Source organism: Notolabrus celidotus, chromosome 20, assembly GCF_009762535.1.
Source record: "Notolabrus celidotus isolate fNotCel1 chromosome 20, fNotCel1.pri, whole genome shotgun sequence".
Taxonomy (NCBI): domain Eukaryota; kingdom Metazoa; phylum Chordata; class Actinopteri; order Labriformes; family Labridae; genus Notolabrus; species Notolabrus celidotus.
Window position 1 is genome coordinate 26,577,608 of NC_048291.1, and position 19,623 is coordinate 26,597,230.

The 19,623-nt window shown below is 42.9% G+C and overlaps 1 protein-coding gene across 2 annotated transcripts in view; it reads left to right on the forward strand.

The window, feature by feature from the left end:
- Window positions 1-19,391, forward strand: part of ppfia3 (PTPRF interacting protein alpha 3) — a 47,210-nt gene extending 27,819 nt beyond the window's left edge. Inside the window, exons 23-31 of one of the 2 annotated variants that reach the window (XR_004629193.1) lie at window positions 916-981; window positions 1,179-1,586; window positions 1,751-1,926; window positions 3,458-3,555; window positions 7,906-8,081; window positions 11,023-11,091; window positions 11,170-11,332; window positions 15,039-15,100; window positions 15,361-19,391. Coding sequence is in view for 1 of the 2 variants with exons in the window: in XM_034672918.1 (XP_034528809.1) it covers window positions 916-981; window positions 1,560-1,586; window positions 1,751-1,926; window positions 3,458-3,555; window positions 7,906-8,081; window positions 11,023-11,091; window positions 11,170-11,332; window positions 15,039-15,091 (828 nt within the window). In the remaining variant the exon portion in view is untranslated. The remainder of the gene's footprint in view (window positions 1-915; window positions 982-1,178; window positions 1,587-1,750; window positions 1,927-3,457; window positions 3,556-7,905; window positions 8,082-11,022; window positions 11,092-11,169; window positions 11,333-15,038; window positions 15,101-15,360) is intronic. The other variant, XM_034672918.1, reaches the window with a different exon arrangement.
- The last annotated feature ends 232 nt before the right edge of the window (window positions 19,392-19,623 follow it).

Below are 19,623 nucleotides of genomic sequence, written 5' to 3' on the forward strand. Positions count from 1 at the left end.
ATAATAATAATAATCTTTATATGTATCACACTTTTCAAAGCAGGGTTACAAAGTGCTTTACAAAGAACAAAGAAACAAATAAAAAACAAACAAAAGGAAATAAAACAATGTTGGACGATTAAAAATTTGCCAAAGACAAAATATTAAAACAATTAAAAAATATTAAATATAAAAATTGAAAATTATAAAACCTTCCAGTGATCTAAAGCAAAACCCAATTAATGTTTCTATTTCTTTAATTTATGAATGAATTAAAATCCATTTAAAGCATCTTACTAACTAATTAAACCATGTATATTAGACCGCAAAGTGCATGAGATAATTAATGTTATTGTTATGAAATTGTTGGAATTCATCACATGCAAGAAAACAACAACAATAGCATGATATTAAAAGTACATATCCCCCATTGGCCAACCTGCTCTCTAATTATCTGCATCTGTATTGGCCCTTGAAAAAACAATATTAGTCAACCTCTACTTTTTTATTCTTTTAAAATTGGCAAAAATATTCTTGTATAATTAAATTGGGTAACTTTTTTCCATTTATGAAAATTCTGCTAATTGTTCTAGTTTATTTTTGTCTGTGATAAATTGTTACTAATTTTAGTAAGTCATTTATTTAATTTATTCAATGCATTATTAAGTAGCTGCTTCCAGTTTATGAACCAGCCCTAAGACCGGCATAGTGGAAAAGAGGTGCTTGCTGTAACACAATTTCTCACAAGTAAAAAGTATTTCTAAGACAAATGTTCTTGTTTTTAGTTTGGATGAACTTCCCTTAGATATCTGGGACTTCTCTTACTCTAGATATGTTTTTAAAGTCCTGTCCTGGGACATTTTCTGTCATTTTTGAGGCATCTTTTTTAATCCTTTTTTAATTTAATGGTTTCACTGTCCTCTTGTTCTCCTTCAGTCGACCAGTAACGTGTGGATGACCCACGCAGAGATGGAGTCCCTGAACGCCGCCACCAAGCCTCCGGTCAGTGTCCCCTCCTGTCCGCTCTCTGTCGTTCAAACCCTTCTTAAGTTCTTTATTATGATTTCACTCAGTTTGGATTTGTTTTAAACGTCTCGTCTGGTCTGAATCATGTTGACAAGTCTCCCTCCTCTTCCTCTCTTTCTTCCTTTTTTTTGATTTCTTCCTTTGTCTCTCTTTTTCTTTCTTTGTGGATCCAGGCCGTAGTGTTGAGCGTCTTCTTCTCTCCCTCTGGTTTCTGTTTCTGTGTGAACTGCTTCCAACTAATTACCCGTTCACTAACACACTATTCCTCCCTTTTGTCCTCTTTTCCTGCTGCTGCTGCTGCCGCTGCTACCTCCTCCTCTTCCTCCTCCTCCTCTGCTTCTACTCCATCATCTCTCCATCTGTCCACCCTGCTCTCGACCCCTGCTCCACTTCTTCCCTCTCCACCTCCTTGTCTCTCTCTCTCTCTCCTCTCTCTCTCTCTCTCTCTCTCTCTCCCCCCCCGCTCTCCCTCACTCTCTCTCTCTCTCTCTCTCTCTCTATGAGTCTGTCTCTCTCTCTCTCTGTCTGCCTCCTGTCCTCTGCCGGCGCTGTAGGAGTTGAAGGAGTTCAGCTGGGATCAGGTAAGGATCAGCAGCACGTTCTTGAAAAAGTCAGAATTAACACATCATGACTGTCAGTGATTTGATATCCAGAGTGGCTAACCGCAGTGAGTCATGTTCACCATCACACATCAAGCCGAGCGTGAATCAGCGTTGATCATCTGCGTTCGGTTGTCCCCCTGCAGATACTGGCCTACGGCGATATGAATCATGAGTGGGTGGGAAACGACTGGCTGCCCAGCCTGGGTCTGCCTCAGTATCGCAGCTACTTCATGGAGTCCCTGGTGGATGCTCGCATGCTGGACCACCTGACGAAGAAGGAGCTGAGAGGACAGCTCAAAATGGTGGACAGCTTCCACAGGTAGCTTCATCTACATCAATCAATCTTTATTTATAAAGCGCCAAATCACAACAAATCTGAAGACTCTTTCCAAACAGAGCAGGTCTAGACCATACTCTGAGTTCTATTATTATATTTTATTTTATTTTATTTTGTTTTATTTTATTTTATTTTATTTTGTTTTATTTTATTTTATTTTATTTTGTTTTGTTTTATTTGATTGATTTTGTATTATTTTATTTTCGTTTGTTTTATTTTAATTTGATTTGTTTTATTTTATTTTATTTTATTTCATTTTATTGTATTTATTAATATTTTTCTTTGAAGTGACTTTGAGCACCATGAAAAGCGCTATACAAATCCTATCAATTATTATTATTATTATTATTATTATTATTATTATTATTATTATTATTATTATTAATAATAAAGACCCAACATCAAGACCGGATCAGATCCAGTCCCATCTTACAGACAGGACTCAGTCTGATCTCTTCTTAATCCACCATGAGCAGAGCACTTTGCAGCATTTAGCAAGTTACAGTGGCAAGGACAAACTTCCTTTAACAGGCAGAAACCTCCAGCAGGACCAGACTCATGTTAGACACACATCTGGAGAGAGGGATAGAGGGAGATGAAGAGAGAGAGAGAGACGATAGTGGTGAGACGGATAGTAGTAGTTGTAGCAGCAGGTCATCAACGGCAGAGATCCAGAAGAACCTACGGGACAAGGGAGCTCAGGGACTCCAGAAAGGTCTATGGGTAGTAACTTTAATGGGACAGGAAGACAGAAACAGATTCATTATCCTGTTCTCTCTTGAAGTGATGAAAGCCATGTCCTCATGAGTTTGAAGTTGATTTATCTGTCAGCTGTTTCTACTGAAGGAGACGCATGAACCGCTGAAAGTCGGACAATAATGGGAGATAAAGCAGGCAAAGTTTCAAGTCCACTTCCACCAACAAAGATAGACAAACTGGAGTTATCTACCTTTCAGTGATGAGGACAGCGGAGGGAGGGAAAGGACGCCGTGGTTGCTGTGTTTCTTTAATTTAAGGATGTAACGCAGCCTTCTTTTCATGTCTAACTCCCGACATATCGACCTCCAGGTGTCAGCGAATGCATGTCTGTGAGTTTTGGAGGCGTGGCTTTGGAATGAGGCCAGAGAAAAGGGGCGGGGCTTCATTGGGTTGTATCATTTCCAATTCTAGCTCATCTACCAAATACCTTACTCCAGCTTTAAGCGTTATGAGGTATTTAGACTTATAATAAGACGCTTGGCTTGATTTTGAGTTCTTGTGAAAACTTCTGGTTTTAAGACTCTGTTGATGCTGTCTCTCTGTGGAATGGGAAATATGAAGGTGTTAAAGGAGCTCTGCTGTTGTTGGGACTCCAGCCGCTCAGGTGTGTGTCTCCAGGCTCTCTTTAAGCCCTCTTGAGAGGTCAAAAGGAGCCGGGTTGTGTTAATGCCCTCCTGAGTAAAGGTGAGAGTGGAAACACGCCCCCCAGTTAACCTGCCTCGCTCTCTCTCTCTGCCTCTTTGACCTCTCCCAGGGTCAGTTTGCATTACGGCATCATGTGCCTGAAGCGTCTCAACTACGACCGCAAGGAGCTGGAGAGGAGGCGAGAGGACAGCGCCCACCAGAACAAAGGTGAGCTCTGCCATTATCCCATTATTCATGCCCCCGTCTGCATGACCTCTCCCACCCAGCTAATTCCTCTATTCTCACCGGGCTATTGTCGGGTTCCAACATACCTCAGAGACCGCTTCACAAACCAGGATTATGATCACCTTCATTTTGTGCACAAGTCCAGAAAATCTCCTCAAGTCCTCCAAAGATGGGTTCAGGGAAACTGGGGGATTTCAGGACATCCAATATGGTGACGTACTGCAGGGATATTTTGGTCCTGTGCTTGTTTCACCCTTTGTGCATCTAAAAGAGGAAAATGCAATCAGAGCGAGGACCCCGGTACAAATCTTATCAACACACCCGGCCCGTCATCCTGCAACGTGCCTCTTACTTACTGCGTGTTTGTGCCAAACATTGGAACACAAATCAGGAGAATCTAACGCCAAACATCCAGAATATTACATTTTAATCTGATTTAGGAAATATAAAAATAAAATCAATCACAGAGAATAAGTCCGTCACCTCCCTAATCCAGGGATGTCGTCCGTGTACGCAGCTGTGGAGACATCCTCAAAAGTCTAATCCCACATCAAGGTCATGTCACATCGATGTGTGACGTTTGGGGGTTCCCATCCCAAATCTCCTCTCGTGGTTTTAATCCGGTGTTTGACGGAAATGATGAATCGCCTTTTAAGGAAAAGATGGATTCTAAAACAGGAAACACAAAAGACTGATCCAGCTGTGTCATCCTGGATATGGACATCACAAGGTTTTGGCCTTTGTGCTTTGCCTGCTGAATTAAAACAGACTAACTAGGCTGCCCTTCAAAATAAAAGCCCTTCATATAGATTTACAAAAACAGATATTTAAATTAAGTTAAATGTAGTCGCACTTCTAGCCTTGTTCAATTCCAGTCTCCACTTCCTTCAGAGACTTTAATGAACGCCTAATACCCCCTCTGAGGAAATATGACTGATCAAAGTACGTCCCAGAAAAGTTCTCCTCATTGCCTGTGAAAGCTTCAATTTTCAAAGCTCATTTTCTAACATTATAGCTGATTCAATTGCACTACAGTAACGTTTTTGCACTGTTTTAAACCGTATTTTATTATATTTATAAGCTTACTTCTTTTAACTTTAGCTTATCTTTTTCTAGCTAGGTCCTTTTTATCCATTTTCTTCATCTTGTGTGTATTTCCTATGTTTATCTGTTGTTGTCGTTGCTAGGGTCTGAGAGAGAAATGCAAAATCAAATCCTCTGTATGTCTGGTGCATACTGCAGTTTGTGACAATAAAGAAGACTTTGACTTTATAGTTTTACAGGCTCCAAAATATAAAACAAAAAAGTTTTATAAACTCTGGAAATATCCCAAAAGCATATCCAGAAAGTGTAGTTCACGACCAATAGAAACAAGATGTGCCATCTGCTTAAAAAACAGCAGATAGGTCGTCACAGCGTCTACTTTAAAGCTCCAGTAAGGAGTTTTAGCTTGTTATGAGACAGACTGAAATCAAAGCTGATGCCTCTATATGACCTACTAGAGCAAACAAGACTATCAGCAGCATGATTGGTTATTTTTTTGCATTCCCACAGCAAAGATTAACGCTGAGTGTCTTTGACTTGAGGGTGAGATCAGCAGAGGCGGTTTCAATTGGGGCCCTGGTTCAACTCAGGGGTTAAATCCTCATGTACAGAGGCTGTTGTCCTTAAAGCAGGCATATCAGGTTCATTCCCCTCTCCCTTTCTCCAGTTTCCTGCTACAGCACTGTCTTATCCTTTAAATAAAAGCCTGAAAAAAGGTAGAGCTTTGTCCACAGGGGGCAGCAAAAACAACACAAACTTAAAAAGTTCCTCACAGGAGCTCTAAACTCACATTAATATGATTCATGCATACTTCTGTTTCTGTTTGGCGTCTTTGCTCCGACCTCATCACTCCTGCAGATTAACTTCACATGCAGAAACAAAGGAGTGATGCAATCATATCATAAGCCCCCTGCAGGTGCATGCTGGGAGGTGGTGGGGGGGGGGGAGTTTGAGCACAAAGCAGAGGCAGAAAGCTTAAATATGCTGCCTACTCAGGAGGATACTTCATGTGATTGTGAGAATGATGCACGGTCAATGTGAAAGAGTTGCAGCTCCCTCAGCGTCGCTCCGTTAATATAAGGAGCTGGATATTTATCATTTAAGTCAACAAAGAAAGACATCACAGGCCCCCTGCTGGACCCCCTGCAGTTTGCCTATCGGGCAAACAGGTCGGTGGAGGATGCAGTCAATATGGGTCTGAACTACATCCTGCATCACCTGGACTCCCCCAGGACCTACGCTAGGATCCTGTTTGTGGACTTCAGCTCTGCGTTCAATACCATCATACCAGACATCCTGCACCAGAAACTCACCCAGCTCACAGTGCCGGCCTCCATCTGTCAGTGGATCACCAACTTCCTGACGGACAGGAGACAGCAGGTGAGGCTGGGGAGCATCAAATCCAGCACCCGGACCATCAGCACTGGCGCCCCACAGGGATGTGTTCTCTCCCCACTGCTCTTCTCCCTCTACACCAATGACTGCACCTCAGGGGACCCCTCGGTGAAACTCCTGAAGTTTGCAGACGACACCACCGTCATCGGTCTCATCCAGGACGGAGACGAGTCTGCTTACAGACAGGAGGTGGAACAGCTGGCCCTCTGGTGTAGTCAGAACCATCTGGAGCTGAACCCGCTCAAGACGGTAGAGATGACAGTGGACTTCAGGAGAAGCCCCCCCCCACTCCCCCCCCTCACCATCCTGAACAGCACTGTGTCTACTGTGGACTCTTTCAGGTTCCTGGGATCCACTATTTCCCGGGACCTGAGGTGGACCTCCCACATAGACACAATCAGAAAAAAGGCCCAGCAGAGGATGTACTTCCTGCGTCAGCTCAGGAAGTTCAACCTGCCTCAGGAGCTGCTGATCATGTTCTACACCTCCATCATCCAGTCTGTTCTGTGTACCTCCATCACTGTCTGGTTTGGCTCTGCAACCAAACTAGACAAACACAGACTGCAGCGGACTATAAGGACTGCAGAGAAAATCATCGGTGTCCACCTGCCCCCCATCCAGGACTTGTACCGGTCCCGGGCCAGGAAACGGGCAGGGAGCATTACCGCTGACCCCTCACACCCTGGACACAAATTCTTCAAACTCCTCCCCTCCGGCAGGCGCTACAGATCACTGTGCGCCAAAACAACCCGCCATAAGAACAGTTTCTTCCCCCAGGCTGTCACTCTGATGAACACTAAACCATAACAGTGTCATACCTGTCAGATAAATACTCTCTGTAAATATACATGTAGATATACAATGCAACAATTCTCAAGCAGAATTCCATATTTCTATTTTTTGTATTATTTAACTTCTATTTTATAATGTAAAACTACCTCTGCAACTCACCACTGCACTTTATCATATTATTTTAGCCTGTACATATTAGTCAAGCTATTTGTTGTTTCTTTGTATTTATAGCTAAGGTTATTGTTATTATATTTTCATTTTATTTTTTATTGTAGTTCTTATTCTTATTCCTATTCTGCCTTGTACAAAGAGAGCACAGTTTACCAAAGTCAAATTCCTTGTGTGTTCAAGCATACTTGGCGAATAAAGCTGATTCTGATTCTGATTCTGATTCTGATTCAGCTGTTTCCTTTGCTCGCCTTAACTTGTTAAGATAGAAACTCTCTCTTGGATTGAAACAGTGTACAAACTTTAGAGCTGCAAACATAACAAACGTTTCTTTTGAGTCCGTTTACCTCATCTCTGGCTGGAGGACGTCTGGACCACCTCTTAGTTATTGCTCCCCCTCCTCCTCCTCCGATCCCCCCCAAGAGATTAAAAGCCACAGCTTTCTAGAGCAATTTGGCTGGATAATGATTACATAAATGTCAACACTCTCAGTCATTAAACAAACCCAAATCTCCCGCTCTCCCACCGCTCTGCCTCAGAATACACATGTTGTACATTTACAGTCAATTCATCTTGGCTGATTTCCTCCCTGAAGAATTCCCCCGTTAGGAAATGTGTGGGTTTCTTGTTCGCATGATGACTGGCTGAACTGTTGCAGTCCATCTCAGAGAGTTTATCAGCTAAAGCAGGAACTTTTCACTGTTTTTCTTGATCACTCGTTAATACTTCACTGGCAATTAACCCCCTTTGGAGGACCGTACGTAAGCCAGCCTGAGCTCCAGGAAGTGAGTCGAATATTAAGAAACCTGATCCGGCTTTTAAAAGCAGCGAGCAGACAGCTTGCTGTTTGCAGATGGATGCCTCCTCTCCCTCCTCTCCCTCCTCTCCCTCCTCCTCCTCCTCATTCAGCTTCTATTCCCTCCCTTTTCCCAGATGTGATGGTGTGGTCCAACGAGCGTGTGATGTGCTGGGTGCAGACTCTCGGCCTGAAGGAGTACGCCGACAACCTGCGTGAGAGCGGCGTCCATGGGTCTCTGCTGGCTCTGGACGACACCTTCGACTTCACCGACCTGGCTCTGCTGCTGCAGATCCCCAATCAGAACACACAGGTACAGGAGGTCACTGAACAAAGTCACCTGACTTCAGTGACAAGGACAGGAACTCATCTACAGTTAGTCTTTGTGTGACCGTATTGTTTGAAAAGGTTACACAAAATATCAACCAGCACGTCTCCTAGTCAGAGGTTATGTGATCTTGCAGCCTCCACTCATCTCATCACACTTGTTCTGACATATTGGCCCACATTAGGAGGTGGATATGTTGTGTAATGAAAGCAAAGACTGGAAATCTATCTGCTAAAGAGGAAACTCTGCAGATACATCACGTAGCATGGTGTTGGTCAAACCCAAACCCAAAGATAGCAGCCGTCATATTGGAAATGCTAACCCCAAGCAACCTCTGACTCCCCAAGAAAGGAATGAAGAGGTGGAGCTTACCTCCTTCGCAGTTCCCGTCAGATCTTTGCTCAGCTGTTCTGTACTTTCTCACATAACCATTCTTCAAAAGTTCCATCATTTTCCAAAGTATTCTTCCTTATCATGTCTTGCGGTCTGGCTCTCACTGTTGTTGCAACATTTGGTCCGTATCCATACTCTTCCAGACATCATGTAGAGACACGAGGGAAACGAAAGCAGCGTACAAACAGAAGGCTGTGTTTGTGTCCGTGTATTTAATGGATGTAGAGCACAGATGAGCCGGTAGCCTTAATGTGAATGAGTGAGTTATGAAAGATGTACCCTCCTGTAAAAAATCTAAAAATGTATATGAGATATTTTGGAGACAATAGGTGGGAGAGTTAAGAGTTAATGTGGATTTCACTAGCAAGGACCACGCCACACAAGGATATAAGTTGAACATTTAATGAATTAGTTGTGCGTAGTGTGCCCAGAAGAAGGAGACTCAGGATGGGGGTTCCGTCTCAGCGTTATCCTGCCGGAGCTGATCTTGACCCAGTATGTACCTGGAAGTAGACAGGGCATAGAAGGAGCGAGCACAAGTTGAGTAGGAGAGGACAAGGAAATAGGTTAAGTGCAGTAGAGTAAGGTGAGGGAGGGTGGGTTGAAGAATCACGGACAAGCAGTTGGAGTAGGCTGGCTACGTTTAAGAAGGCTTGTCAGGTGATTGAGGATGTGTTTTAGGCGTGGTCCTGCTCCTGAATTTAAGTTAACACCTTAACTTCATATTATCTCATTTTGTTAGTTCTATTTATAATCGTTTTTAACGGTGCCTGGTTGTAATATCGTATTCCTGCCAGACAGTGACTATATAGTGCTTCAAGCTGATTGATAACCGCATTAACAGAAGAAGAAGAAGAACGCTAACTGCATTAATAGAAGAAGAAGAAGAATACATTAGCAACATCTGTTGGAAATATGCGTGTAGTGGTGTGAGATCAAGCGGCAACCTCCGGTCTCAAAATATGAAGCCCATGCTGAAGTGTTATAAACTGCAGTTCATCGAGAATCCACTAGAGGCTGGCTGCAGAAACACCAGAAACCACATACACAACAATTCAAAGAAGACGATCTTTACAGCAGAAATAAACATGTTTACAGCCTGGTTGAAAAAACAGCATCAGTCTACGTCACTAATCTCTCTATCAGCACACACTGTACGGGAGTGAATTGTTTTCTAACGTGACGGTTCAGAAGATATTAAGATTACAAGTTTTTGCCCAAATAAGGACATGACTGACTTCATTGACAGTCGGGAACACATAGCTGTTGGCTAGGAGGCTCAAACCCCGCCTCTTTACCTCACATTAAGTTTGGTTGAGTTCAGCATTTCCAATATGGCTGCCGCCGCTGATTGGCTTCAAAACAGCGCTCAGGAACAGATGGGTGACATCACGGATACTACGTCCATATTTTATACAGTCTATGGTTGTAATACAGTATTCCCACCAGACGGTGACTATAGAGCGTCTATAGAGCGTCTCAAGCTGTTTGCTAACAGCATTAAGCAACAGAAGAGGAGAACGCTAACTGCATTATATCGTGACAATAAGAAGAAAACATTAGTGACATTAGTTGGAAATACACGTGTGGTGGTGTGTAATGGGGGCTTGATTAAGAATGATAACCGAATAGATTCCAGCAGTTAACGGATAGTATTTCTGCTTTAAATGCCCGTCTCTAATGTGGACAGTTGAAAAATGCAGTTTTGCACTTCCATATTTCAGCACTAGTGGTTGCTGCTCGGTGTTTTGCAGAGTTCAGTAACTCCAAAACTAGTTTTAAATATCCTTCCTGCTCCTGTTCGACTGTAACATAAAGCTCTGTATTATGCTCCTCGTCACATGTGCCATCGTTTTGCAGATGAGCTGAGCAGACGTCATTTAAAATGTAACACACACTCTGGAGGTTTTGCTGGATGCTTAATGAGCCTGATAACATATTAACACACGTGTTTTTAACTATTTCAAATCATATTCCTTTGTATCTTTATGTCAACAATCACCCACACTTCACTGTTTGACCATTAACCCTGCAGAGCGACGTCATTAAACTCCTTCCATTGGATTTATTTCAGCTGCATACAGCTTCTTTAATAGCATAACTTTTATATACATGTATGATCAAAGACCTGCGTCTGTCATGCACGAGCTATAATGATCGTGTCGTGGTTTGAATACGGAGGTTTGTTTTATATTATTTACAACAATCACATCTCCTTTGATGGTCTGAGCCTCTTATACGCTACAGTATGATATAGGAGCAGCTTAGCAGGGTGCCCTCTCAGCTTAGAGGTTTAGACTTCAACCATGAAGGAAACAATGGAGTGTGTCCTGAGACCTCTGCTGCATCTCTGTCTCTGTAATTTCCTGCCGTCTCTTTGCTGTCTTTAATAAAGGGCTTAAAATACCTCATCTGGTTTAAAGCAGTTCAAACATGAGCTAATGAATGCCAGCAGAGCACGCCCGTCCTGAAAAACGTGTCATCTGCAAAGTCCAAATGAATCTCAGAGCTCTGCATCACCTCTCTCCTGCAGGCCCGGCAGCTCCTGGAGCAAGAGTACAACTCGCTCATCTCCATGGGAACCGAGAGACGACCTGATGAGGTCAGCACGATTTCACTTTTTTAAAATTTGACTGAAAGATGGATTTTTGTGAGAGCCGTGTTTTGTCTGTCTTGACAGGATGGAGCAAAGACGTTCACACGCTCGCCCTCCTGGAGGAAGATGTTTAGGGAGAAAGACCTCCGGGGCGTGACCTCTGACTCCGCCGAGACCCTGCCTGCTAACTTCCGTGCCTCAGCCATCGCCACGCCCTCCGTTACCCTGAGAAAGGTTCAGAGTGATGGTGAGTATGAGCCAGGACCTCTGACACTTACATGCTCATGTTCGGCTCCACTGAGGCCCCGGAGGCGCGTCCTGAATTAGACGATGTGTGAAGGAAGACCTGTTACTCTATCCGGCATTACTCACATGAAGAGCATGACAGGAATCAGGCCACGAGGTCTGCGGCGGATAGGTAGCAGGGTGAGCTGGGATCAGGTGCAGCTATTTCCTTTATGTCTCATCATGAAGTAGCCACGTTTTTAAGGCTGCAACTTAAGATTTGTGTCATTGTTGATGCATCTGTGTTAAATACAGTCATGGTTTCATCTCTGAAAACTATTTTCTAGAGCGAGATTAGTCGATCAAATCCAAAGATCAGCCTTCTTAAAACATCTCTCTGCAGCTTTCAGTGAGAATCAGACGCTGAGAACTCACAACAAGTAGACTTCACTGCTGCAACAGTCTAAGCTCTATGATTTGCAGGAGCATTAAGATAATAAAAGAAAGACGGTAGCAGAAGTCAGGCCCACTGCAGCACGCCATCTCCAAAACTCCCTGAACGATACTGAATATCTTTGCTGCTTTAATGGAGATTAGGAATGTAAATTTCAAGTAGCTGATTAAAGCAATGCTAACGCAGCATACGATTTCAAGAGCTAATGTGTTAGCATTATGACAGCCATTTTTAGGCTTTCATTTCCCCTTTTTTTTTGCCTTTGAAGCTACAAGAATGACTCATTGTTGGGGAATCAGGAAGAAAACAACCATTCTGGTTATTTGTATATTTTCTCCTTGGCCTTTTTCAGTAAATGGGTCTCAGTTTAAATGTGTGAGGTGAAATTAAGTGCTCCTGCTGTTGCTCTGTGTGAGGTTTGAGAGCTACAGTTGGAATCTGACCTGTACAGTAGTTATGTTTGTGTTAGGGATGTAAATTTCAAGTATTTTTTAATTAATTTTAATTAATTTTAATTAATTTTTCAATTAGCGATTAATCACTAAAATTTTTTTAAATGTTTTCCGTGTCAAAAACAATGCTAAATGCGTTTTTTCCCCTAAATCAAATTTTCCTTCAGGACACAAAGTATATAACTGACAGTATTGAATATCTACAGATCACATTGAGGTGTTCAAAATGTTAAACATGCTGAATATCAACATGTGGAGCAGGTTTATAATCTCTGCAGACATACAGTCATAAAAGTGAAGGCTCAGACTTCAACAAGGGAGCTGAACAGAAACATGTTTCAGACTCACAGGGTCCAGTTTTCTGTCTACTCATTCTTATTTAGTAAAATAATCATGTGAACAGAGGTCAGAGGTCAGGGAGGAGCGCAACTGGGTCATAAAAAGCGCTCATGGAGACCTGTCACTCAGCCGCAGCCCCCAGCTGAGCGTCTCACCTTCAGTCAGCTGATTCTGAAACATGCTTTAAACTTCAAACACCTCCCTGAGAGCTGAACCAAACATGAGACCACATGATGTTTGATCCACGTGATAGAAAATCAAAATAAAGAAATGTGTTCACAATCAATTAATCGATGCTAGATTGATTGTGGACATCCCTAATGGAGATGTAAAGTTAGTTACATGCAGTGATCTGATGTGAAGCACACAGATAGATATAGAGCCAAGATCCCACTGCAGTCTAAGCCTGTAGCAGCATAAGTAAGAGCTAGCAGAGAGATGATTCCTAAGGAGAAAGGGCTCTACTGCTTGTACTACTTTCAAGGATGAGGACTTACCCGCCTAGAATAATAATAATAATGTTTTTTTTTATTTAACAAATTTATTTGTAGAGCACTTTTCAAAAACCAATAGCAATAGCAATTTTATTTCAGTCAGACAACTCACGTTTAAATTGTTTATTGTAGCAGCAAATACATATTCATGTTTGGCGCCCAGGCTCCGGCCTCATCACTACCTGCAGATAAGTTTACATGCAGACTTTGAGGAGTGATGAGCAAAACATACTAAACACCCCCGGAGCCTGCAGGTGGAAGCTGGGGAGGCGGCGGGGAAGAAGAAAATATCAGCAATGGCATGCAGCAGCAGAGGCGTTGACAGGCAGAGGGAGAGATGGGAGATTTTTTCCCAGTTTAAATAGACCGCCAATTTGAAGGCAGAGGGCAGGATTGGATGATGGATAAGAGAGTGGGACATGTGACGTGTATGGCATTGCAGCTCGAGTTGTCTGCCTGAACTAGCTCGCAGGCGTCGCTCCATTTATAAGGCATATTTCATTACACGTAAGTTCAATGTGCTTTACATGGGGAATTAATAAATCATTAGAATCAATAAAAACAGGAAAACAATAGATACACCCAACATGCATCAGACACTGCAATCAAACAAACAATCAGTTGTTGCTGCACATGCATCCAGTCACATCAGTCATCATATCATTCATACGCTTGTGAAAATAAATGTTTTCAGTCTTTTTTTAAAAGTGGAGACAGTTGTGATGGACCTGAGGTCAGCAGGCAGTTTGTTCCAAAAAAGATGGACCACAGTAATCAAAGGCCCCTTCACTGGACCTGGATTTCACCCTGGGTACATTTAAAAGACCTCCACCTGCTGACCTAAAGATCCTGGTTGGGTTACACACCAAGTTACTAAGTGCTTCACATGGGCAGCAAAATAAAACAGGCAGTTCATAAAAACACACAAGTCAAGGTAAAGAAATAAAACATATTTTAAAAGACATTAAATTCCCCTAAAAGAACTCTAAAGGAATACAAATATTTTAAAATATATTTCTTAAGACGGTTAAAATTAAATTAAAGGCACTGTGAGGAGTTTTTAAGTGGTTGAGAAACAGACTGAAACTGATACTGATGCCTCTTTATGACCCTCAAAAGCAAACAAGACCATCCACAACAACACTGATAGCTTCTCTGTTGTCATTTTTAATGCCTGACACCGCTCTGAGGGGGTAGGTGTCAGATCAGATGACTGACATCTTGCTTTAGAGACACCCCGTTGTGTCTATTTTCATGGCAAATAATCACACCATGTGATACATTTGTATGTTAAACACAACAGGATGAGGTTACTGTCTGAAGATGCAAATTTTGCATGTACAGGATAAGAGATAAGAGGTATCATGTTGTCCACAAGGGGGCGCCAGAATCGATACAAACCAAAAGTTCCTCACAGCAGCTTTAAATTCAGATAAAATCAGGAAAGGCTCTACGATAAAGTAGAAGAAGAAGACTTTGTAAAGCAGATTAAAAGCTTCACTTTTTGCTCGTGTGGTCGCCCAAACTTTACTCTACATTGAAGAAGCTGCAAACATTCCATCGTTGAGTTAAATGAGCTGAAACGATGAGTCCATTATTATAATTTGGGGGAAATTATCCCATCATTTCTATCATTCAATAAACTTTTCACCTCTGCAGCTTGGTCTGTGCCAACACTTTAAGAATGAAGGAACAGGAACATTTGTTTTCAGTTAGCGAATACTTAAAGTTATATAAGCCGCAAGACTTAAGTCCCATGCTCGGAGCAGTTGGTTGTTTTCACGCTACTGTGCCATTACTTTGGCGCTGGAATTTTCAGTTTCCTTTCAGCTAAAGAGCCGGGCAATAACAAGGAACAGACGCTTCAAAGAACAGAGGAAGACTATTATCCCTTCTTCTCTTCTTAATGGGAATGCCTGTGGAAGGTCAGTGTTGTTTAAGACGTTACAGTTGTGATAATGACCCTGTCTGTGTCTCTCTCTGACGCAGCCAACTCTGGTGCCCGGGGTGAATCTGCCTCAGTGAGGACGTACTCCTGTTGAAGGGCTGAGGTGAGAACAATGTATTAATTAAACTTTCCTCACACTGTTTTTAATCCGTGCGGTCCAGAAGAAAGCTTTCCAAAGCACATCGCTTTGAAGCTTGTTGTTTCATGTGTCTTCTCGTAGTGGATTGGTTTTGAGCCTGGGATTTCAGTAGTCCCCCCCCTGAGGTCATTAAGTGGTGGGGTTTGGTTGGCGGGGATTTGGGCAGGAGTTGAATTAAGGCCGCGCACGCAGCGATGTGGGAATAATGCTGTTTCTTTCCTCAGGGCGCTGGACCGGATTGGGACTAGAGGACCCTCTCGCTCATCCACAGAGAAAGAAGCAATGAAAATATAACCATATAACTACAAATAGATCTATCGGCCTGACCATTCTGCAATAACAGAGGGGAAGAGGAGAAGTAACAAGGGGAAGGGACATGAAGAATGTATGAATGTATTTTTCCGAAATGAATAGAAGAGTTGGAAAGGATCAGCTGTTTTCTCTCCCTCTCTCTCTCTCTCTCTGTCGCTCGCTCAGTGTGGCTGTGCTGTGGGGTTAATAGAGGACATCGTTGGTATTGGTTAGGTTTTAGCCAGTCGCGCCGGTTTCCTCTCTCTTCATTCCTGTCTGCACACAGTCAGCACAGTCGGTAATATCAGGGCTCATTTTCCTACCTTGAGGAAACCACTCGCTGCCATTTACTCTCCCGCAAAACAACTCGACGTGCCGCCTTAGAACTTCTGCTCCACAACAGGTGTTAGTAATGAGAGAGAAGTTAACCTCAGCGTAAATGTTAGGTTTTAAACACGAGAGGAATGGCTGGAAGAGAGGGGGAGAAATGGCCGCTTATAACTCTAACCGACAGAGGCGTTCTCCTCTACTTACAGCTGGTGTCCAGTGTCGGCCATTGTGGTTCTATTGTTTCCTTTATGGGCCTGTCAGGAGCGTCCGAGTGTCCTCAATGGGGCGGACGAAGGGGTGGAGTTGAACACGTTTGGATTCAGACAAACATATAATTCCGGCCACTTCAGAGGAGACCCTCCTGGTTCTTTGTCTGTTTGGCGTCTTGAAAGCTGATCGGCGGAGTCATCTCTTTTGAAGGGACCCCGTTATAGAGATGAAAGGCGGAGGTGGAGGGGACAGGGTGGAGCGAGGCCACAGGGGCTTTGTGTTCAGTGATTTTATGATGTGGCATAGGGTGACACTTTCTGAAAAGGCGTACTTTACAAGCAGCTCCTTGGTTTAAACTTTGAGTGTTGATAATGTTGAAGATTTGAGTCTGGGAGGATGCCAGTGAACAAGTTAGACTTTACAAAACTTCCAAAACTCCAACTAAGACATGTTTCTTGCAGGACTTGCAGGATATTTCATCTTCAGCTTCTTGTCTCAGCCTTCTCTTCTTCTGCAACACTATGCTGGGAACCGTGAAGCTTATTGGCGTCCCATACATGCAGACACTGCCGTCATGGCTCCAAACGTAGCTTTCGCAGTCAGTTTGGCGAGCAATCAGGAATTTATCTCAATAAGTTTATATTATTTTTTATTATTGCATAGCAGTAAATGAGGGTCCAACATATTTTGGAGCTTGTGAAACTCGGGTAACAAAAGTCTCAGCCTTTTATCTCTGATATTAAAAAGCTCGAGCAGCAGACTAATAAATAAGTTATTACTGCTTTATGAGACAGTCACACTTATATGTTGGCAAGCTTTGATAAAATATCTGATTACACTCGTTTTATTGTTTTTGGCGGCGTCAACAGACTGTCAAAACACAGAACAGTGTTAAAGCTCCTGTGGGGGACTCTAAGGTGGAGTCGATTTTGGCCCCCTGGTGGACAAAGCCATCATTGCATCCTTCTTTTATATTTATATTTCATGTTTCCCATGTATCCTGCTGTCTTTTAACAGTGAAATGTAGCACTCCTCGTGAATCTCTGCCATGAAATGTGAAAAAGCTCCCTCAGCAGCATTCTGTTATCGCTCAGTCTGACGGCCAAATTCCACCTGATCCGTGTCTGGTCCATCTCTGATCCGTCACAGCACCGGATCTGATAGGTTTCTATTCTACTCAATGTGTTATCTTCCACTGGATCCACTCCGTTGCGTTCCAGCTGCGTCTCTGATCTGCAGGACGCATCAATCTCAACAGAGCAGATGGAGCGGGACAACATCCGGTTAATTTTCAGAATAAAACACTCTGTGTTATCACCAGATCGTATTTCACTTAACTACAACAACAAACCAAAGTCATGATGAGCGGAGCCAGGCCTGGAGTCAACAGGTCAGAGGTTTTCAGAGGACCAGAAAGACAACATGGATGAGGAGAATCCTTGATTCAGTGGTTACTGTGGGAAAACCTCGGTCACATGACTCCAGCTGTCCGGCGGTCCCGCTCTGTGCTACGTTCTGAAAATGCAACCGCTAGGTGTTCGGATCGGAGACAGACCAGACATGGATCTGGTGGAAGTCCCATGTGACTCCTACCTCCTGCCAGCTGATTCAGACTTTAAAAACACCAACATAGAAACATTCATTGTTCTTATTTATGGTCTTGTCTGCTTGTTGGGGGTCATAAAGAGACGCTGATATTAAGTTCAGTCTGTTTCACAACCAGCTAAAAACTCCCTACAGGAGCTTTAACCTTCAATAATCATCCTCCTAACATCATCTGTAGAGCAGGTACCAGTTTAAGGAGCTAATATTGAGCCATAAGATTAGTAAGAAAGAAAGGGATCGTCTGCTGGAAGTGATGATCCTGTGAAGAGGTTTAAAAGCTATCAGGTTAATATGCAAAAATACGCTCGGCTTATTATCGCATCTGGCTCAACTGTACAGCTCCTCTCTCGTGCATCATCTTTGAGGCAGTGTCCTCTCTCTCATTCTTCAATTCCCACAAGACACCACTCGTCCCCATTTGGCAAAATCCTCCAGGGAAGCTTCTTCTTAGCCAGGCCTTCGATTCCAAGCAGTCCCAAACCTTGCAGAGTGACTTCACTGCGAAGCCCGGACTGTCACCGGTAGATTTCAGGGGTCTTCCACCCCTTCTGCTTGCTCTCTACGAGGAGAGTGTGATCTTTTGGCTGCTCAATATCAGGTCTGAGATTAGTTGATACCGTCACAGTCACTTGCTATGGCGAGGATGAGCCCTCTGCTCCTCATCTCTGCTCCTTCTCTGAGGAAGAGGATGAACTGAGGACTATTTAACTGCTGCCTCTGCTTCTACCTTGCCTGCTCCACACCAGCAGATAACTGAGCCAAGATCTGGTTATGAAGACCTCCCATATTATCCTCCTGATGAACCAAAGAGCTTGTTTTGAAGTCAGAGAAAGTTAGTTGGACGTGTTGATAGATTGTATGCGACCCAAACAAACATAGGAGTTGATTTTGAAGGCTTTGTAAAGTACGTCTTATTAGAAAGCGGCGCCAAGGAGCGAGGATGTATTTTTAGGAAGGCTTTATTTTGAGGCCGCACCGCGCACCAGCCCCACAGGATGTTGTCGTGCGGTTGATCACTTGTAATCATCAGCTCAGGGTCTCGGGTAATCCTGATGATGAGAGAGGTGACAGGGAGACAAAACAGCGACTCACAGGGAGGCAAGAAAAACCTAAGAGGATGGACAGAAGCCGGTCATTTTACTGCACACACAAGCCATAACAGAAACCTAGAACTCTCTGGAGGTGTGGGGGGGTGGATCAGGATCAGGATCAGGATCAGGATCAGGATCAGGATCAGAGCAAGGCAGGAAAAGAGGGCGAGCCCCAGGAAGCCCAGGAAGCCCAGGAAGCGAAACCTTTAGCCTCTGTGCTTACGTTGCATGTCAAACAAACAACAATGACCTAAAACATTTTTTTGGTGGTGAAGATGATATAAGGTGTCTTTAAAAAATATATATCTGTATGATAAACCTACAGGGGGTCGGGAGCCTGGGGATCAATTTGTAAAATGTGTGTATTTTTTTCAGTTGTATTTTTTATTTTTTACGATATCTATTTATTTTTCTTTAGGTATGTATTGGATAAACGTATGAACATGTTTCGTTCCTTCTTGACTTCATTTGAAAATAGTTTTCAAAAGTAAAAAAATATGAAACATTGAAAATGGTCATTCAAATATGCTACTGTATGTGTACATTTTGAGAACAAACTGTGCAATGATTTATCAGATTTACATGATTAAAGTGATAGTACTACAAATTGAAAATATCATCTGGAAAATAAACAATATTGATGATGATGATGATGATGATGATGATTAAAATGGTGATGTAAAAGAAAAAAAATAAAGCGACCCCGGTGGATCAGCTGATCATCGCAACCTTTCTCCATTTTTTAATATTTGATGAGTTCATGTTTGTTACAATGTTTGTGTAAAAACAAAATAATAAAAGAAACTGATAACAGGCCTTGCAGTGGGTAGCACTGTTGCCTCACAGTAAGAAGGTTACTGGTTCGAGTCCCTGGTTCGGGTAGGTGCCTTTCTGTGCGGAGTTTGCATGTTCTCCCCGTGCATGCGTGGGTTCTCTCCATAGACTGTATAAAATATGGAC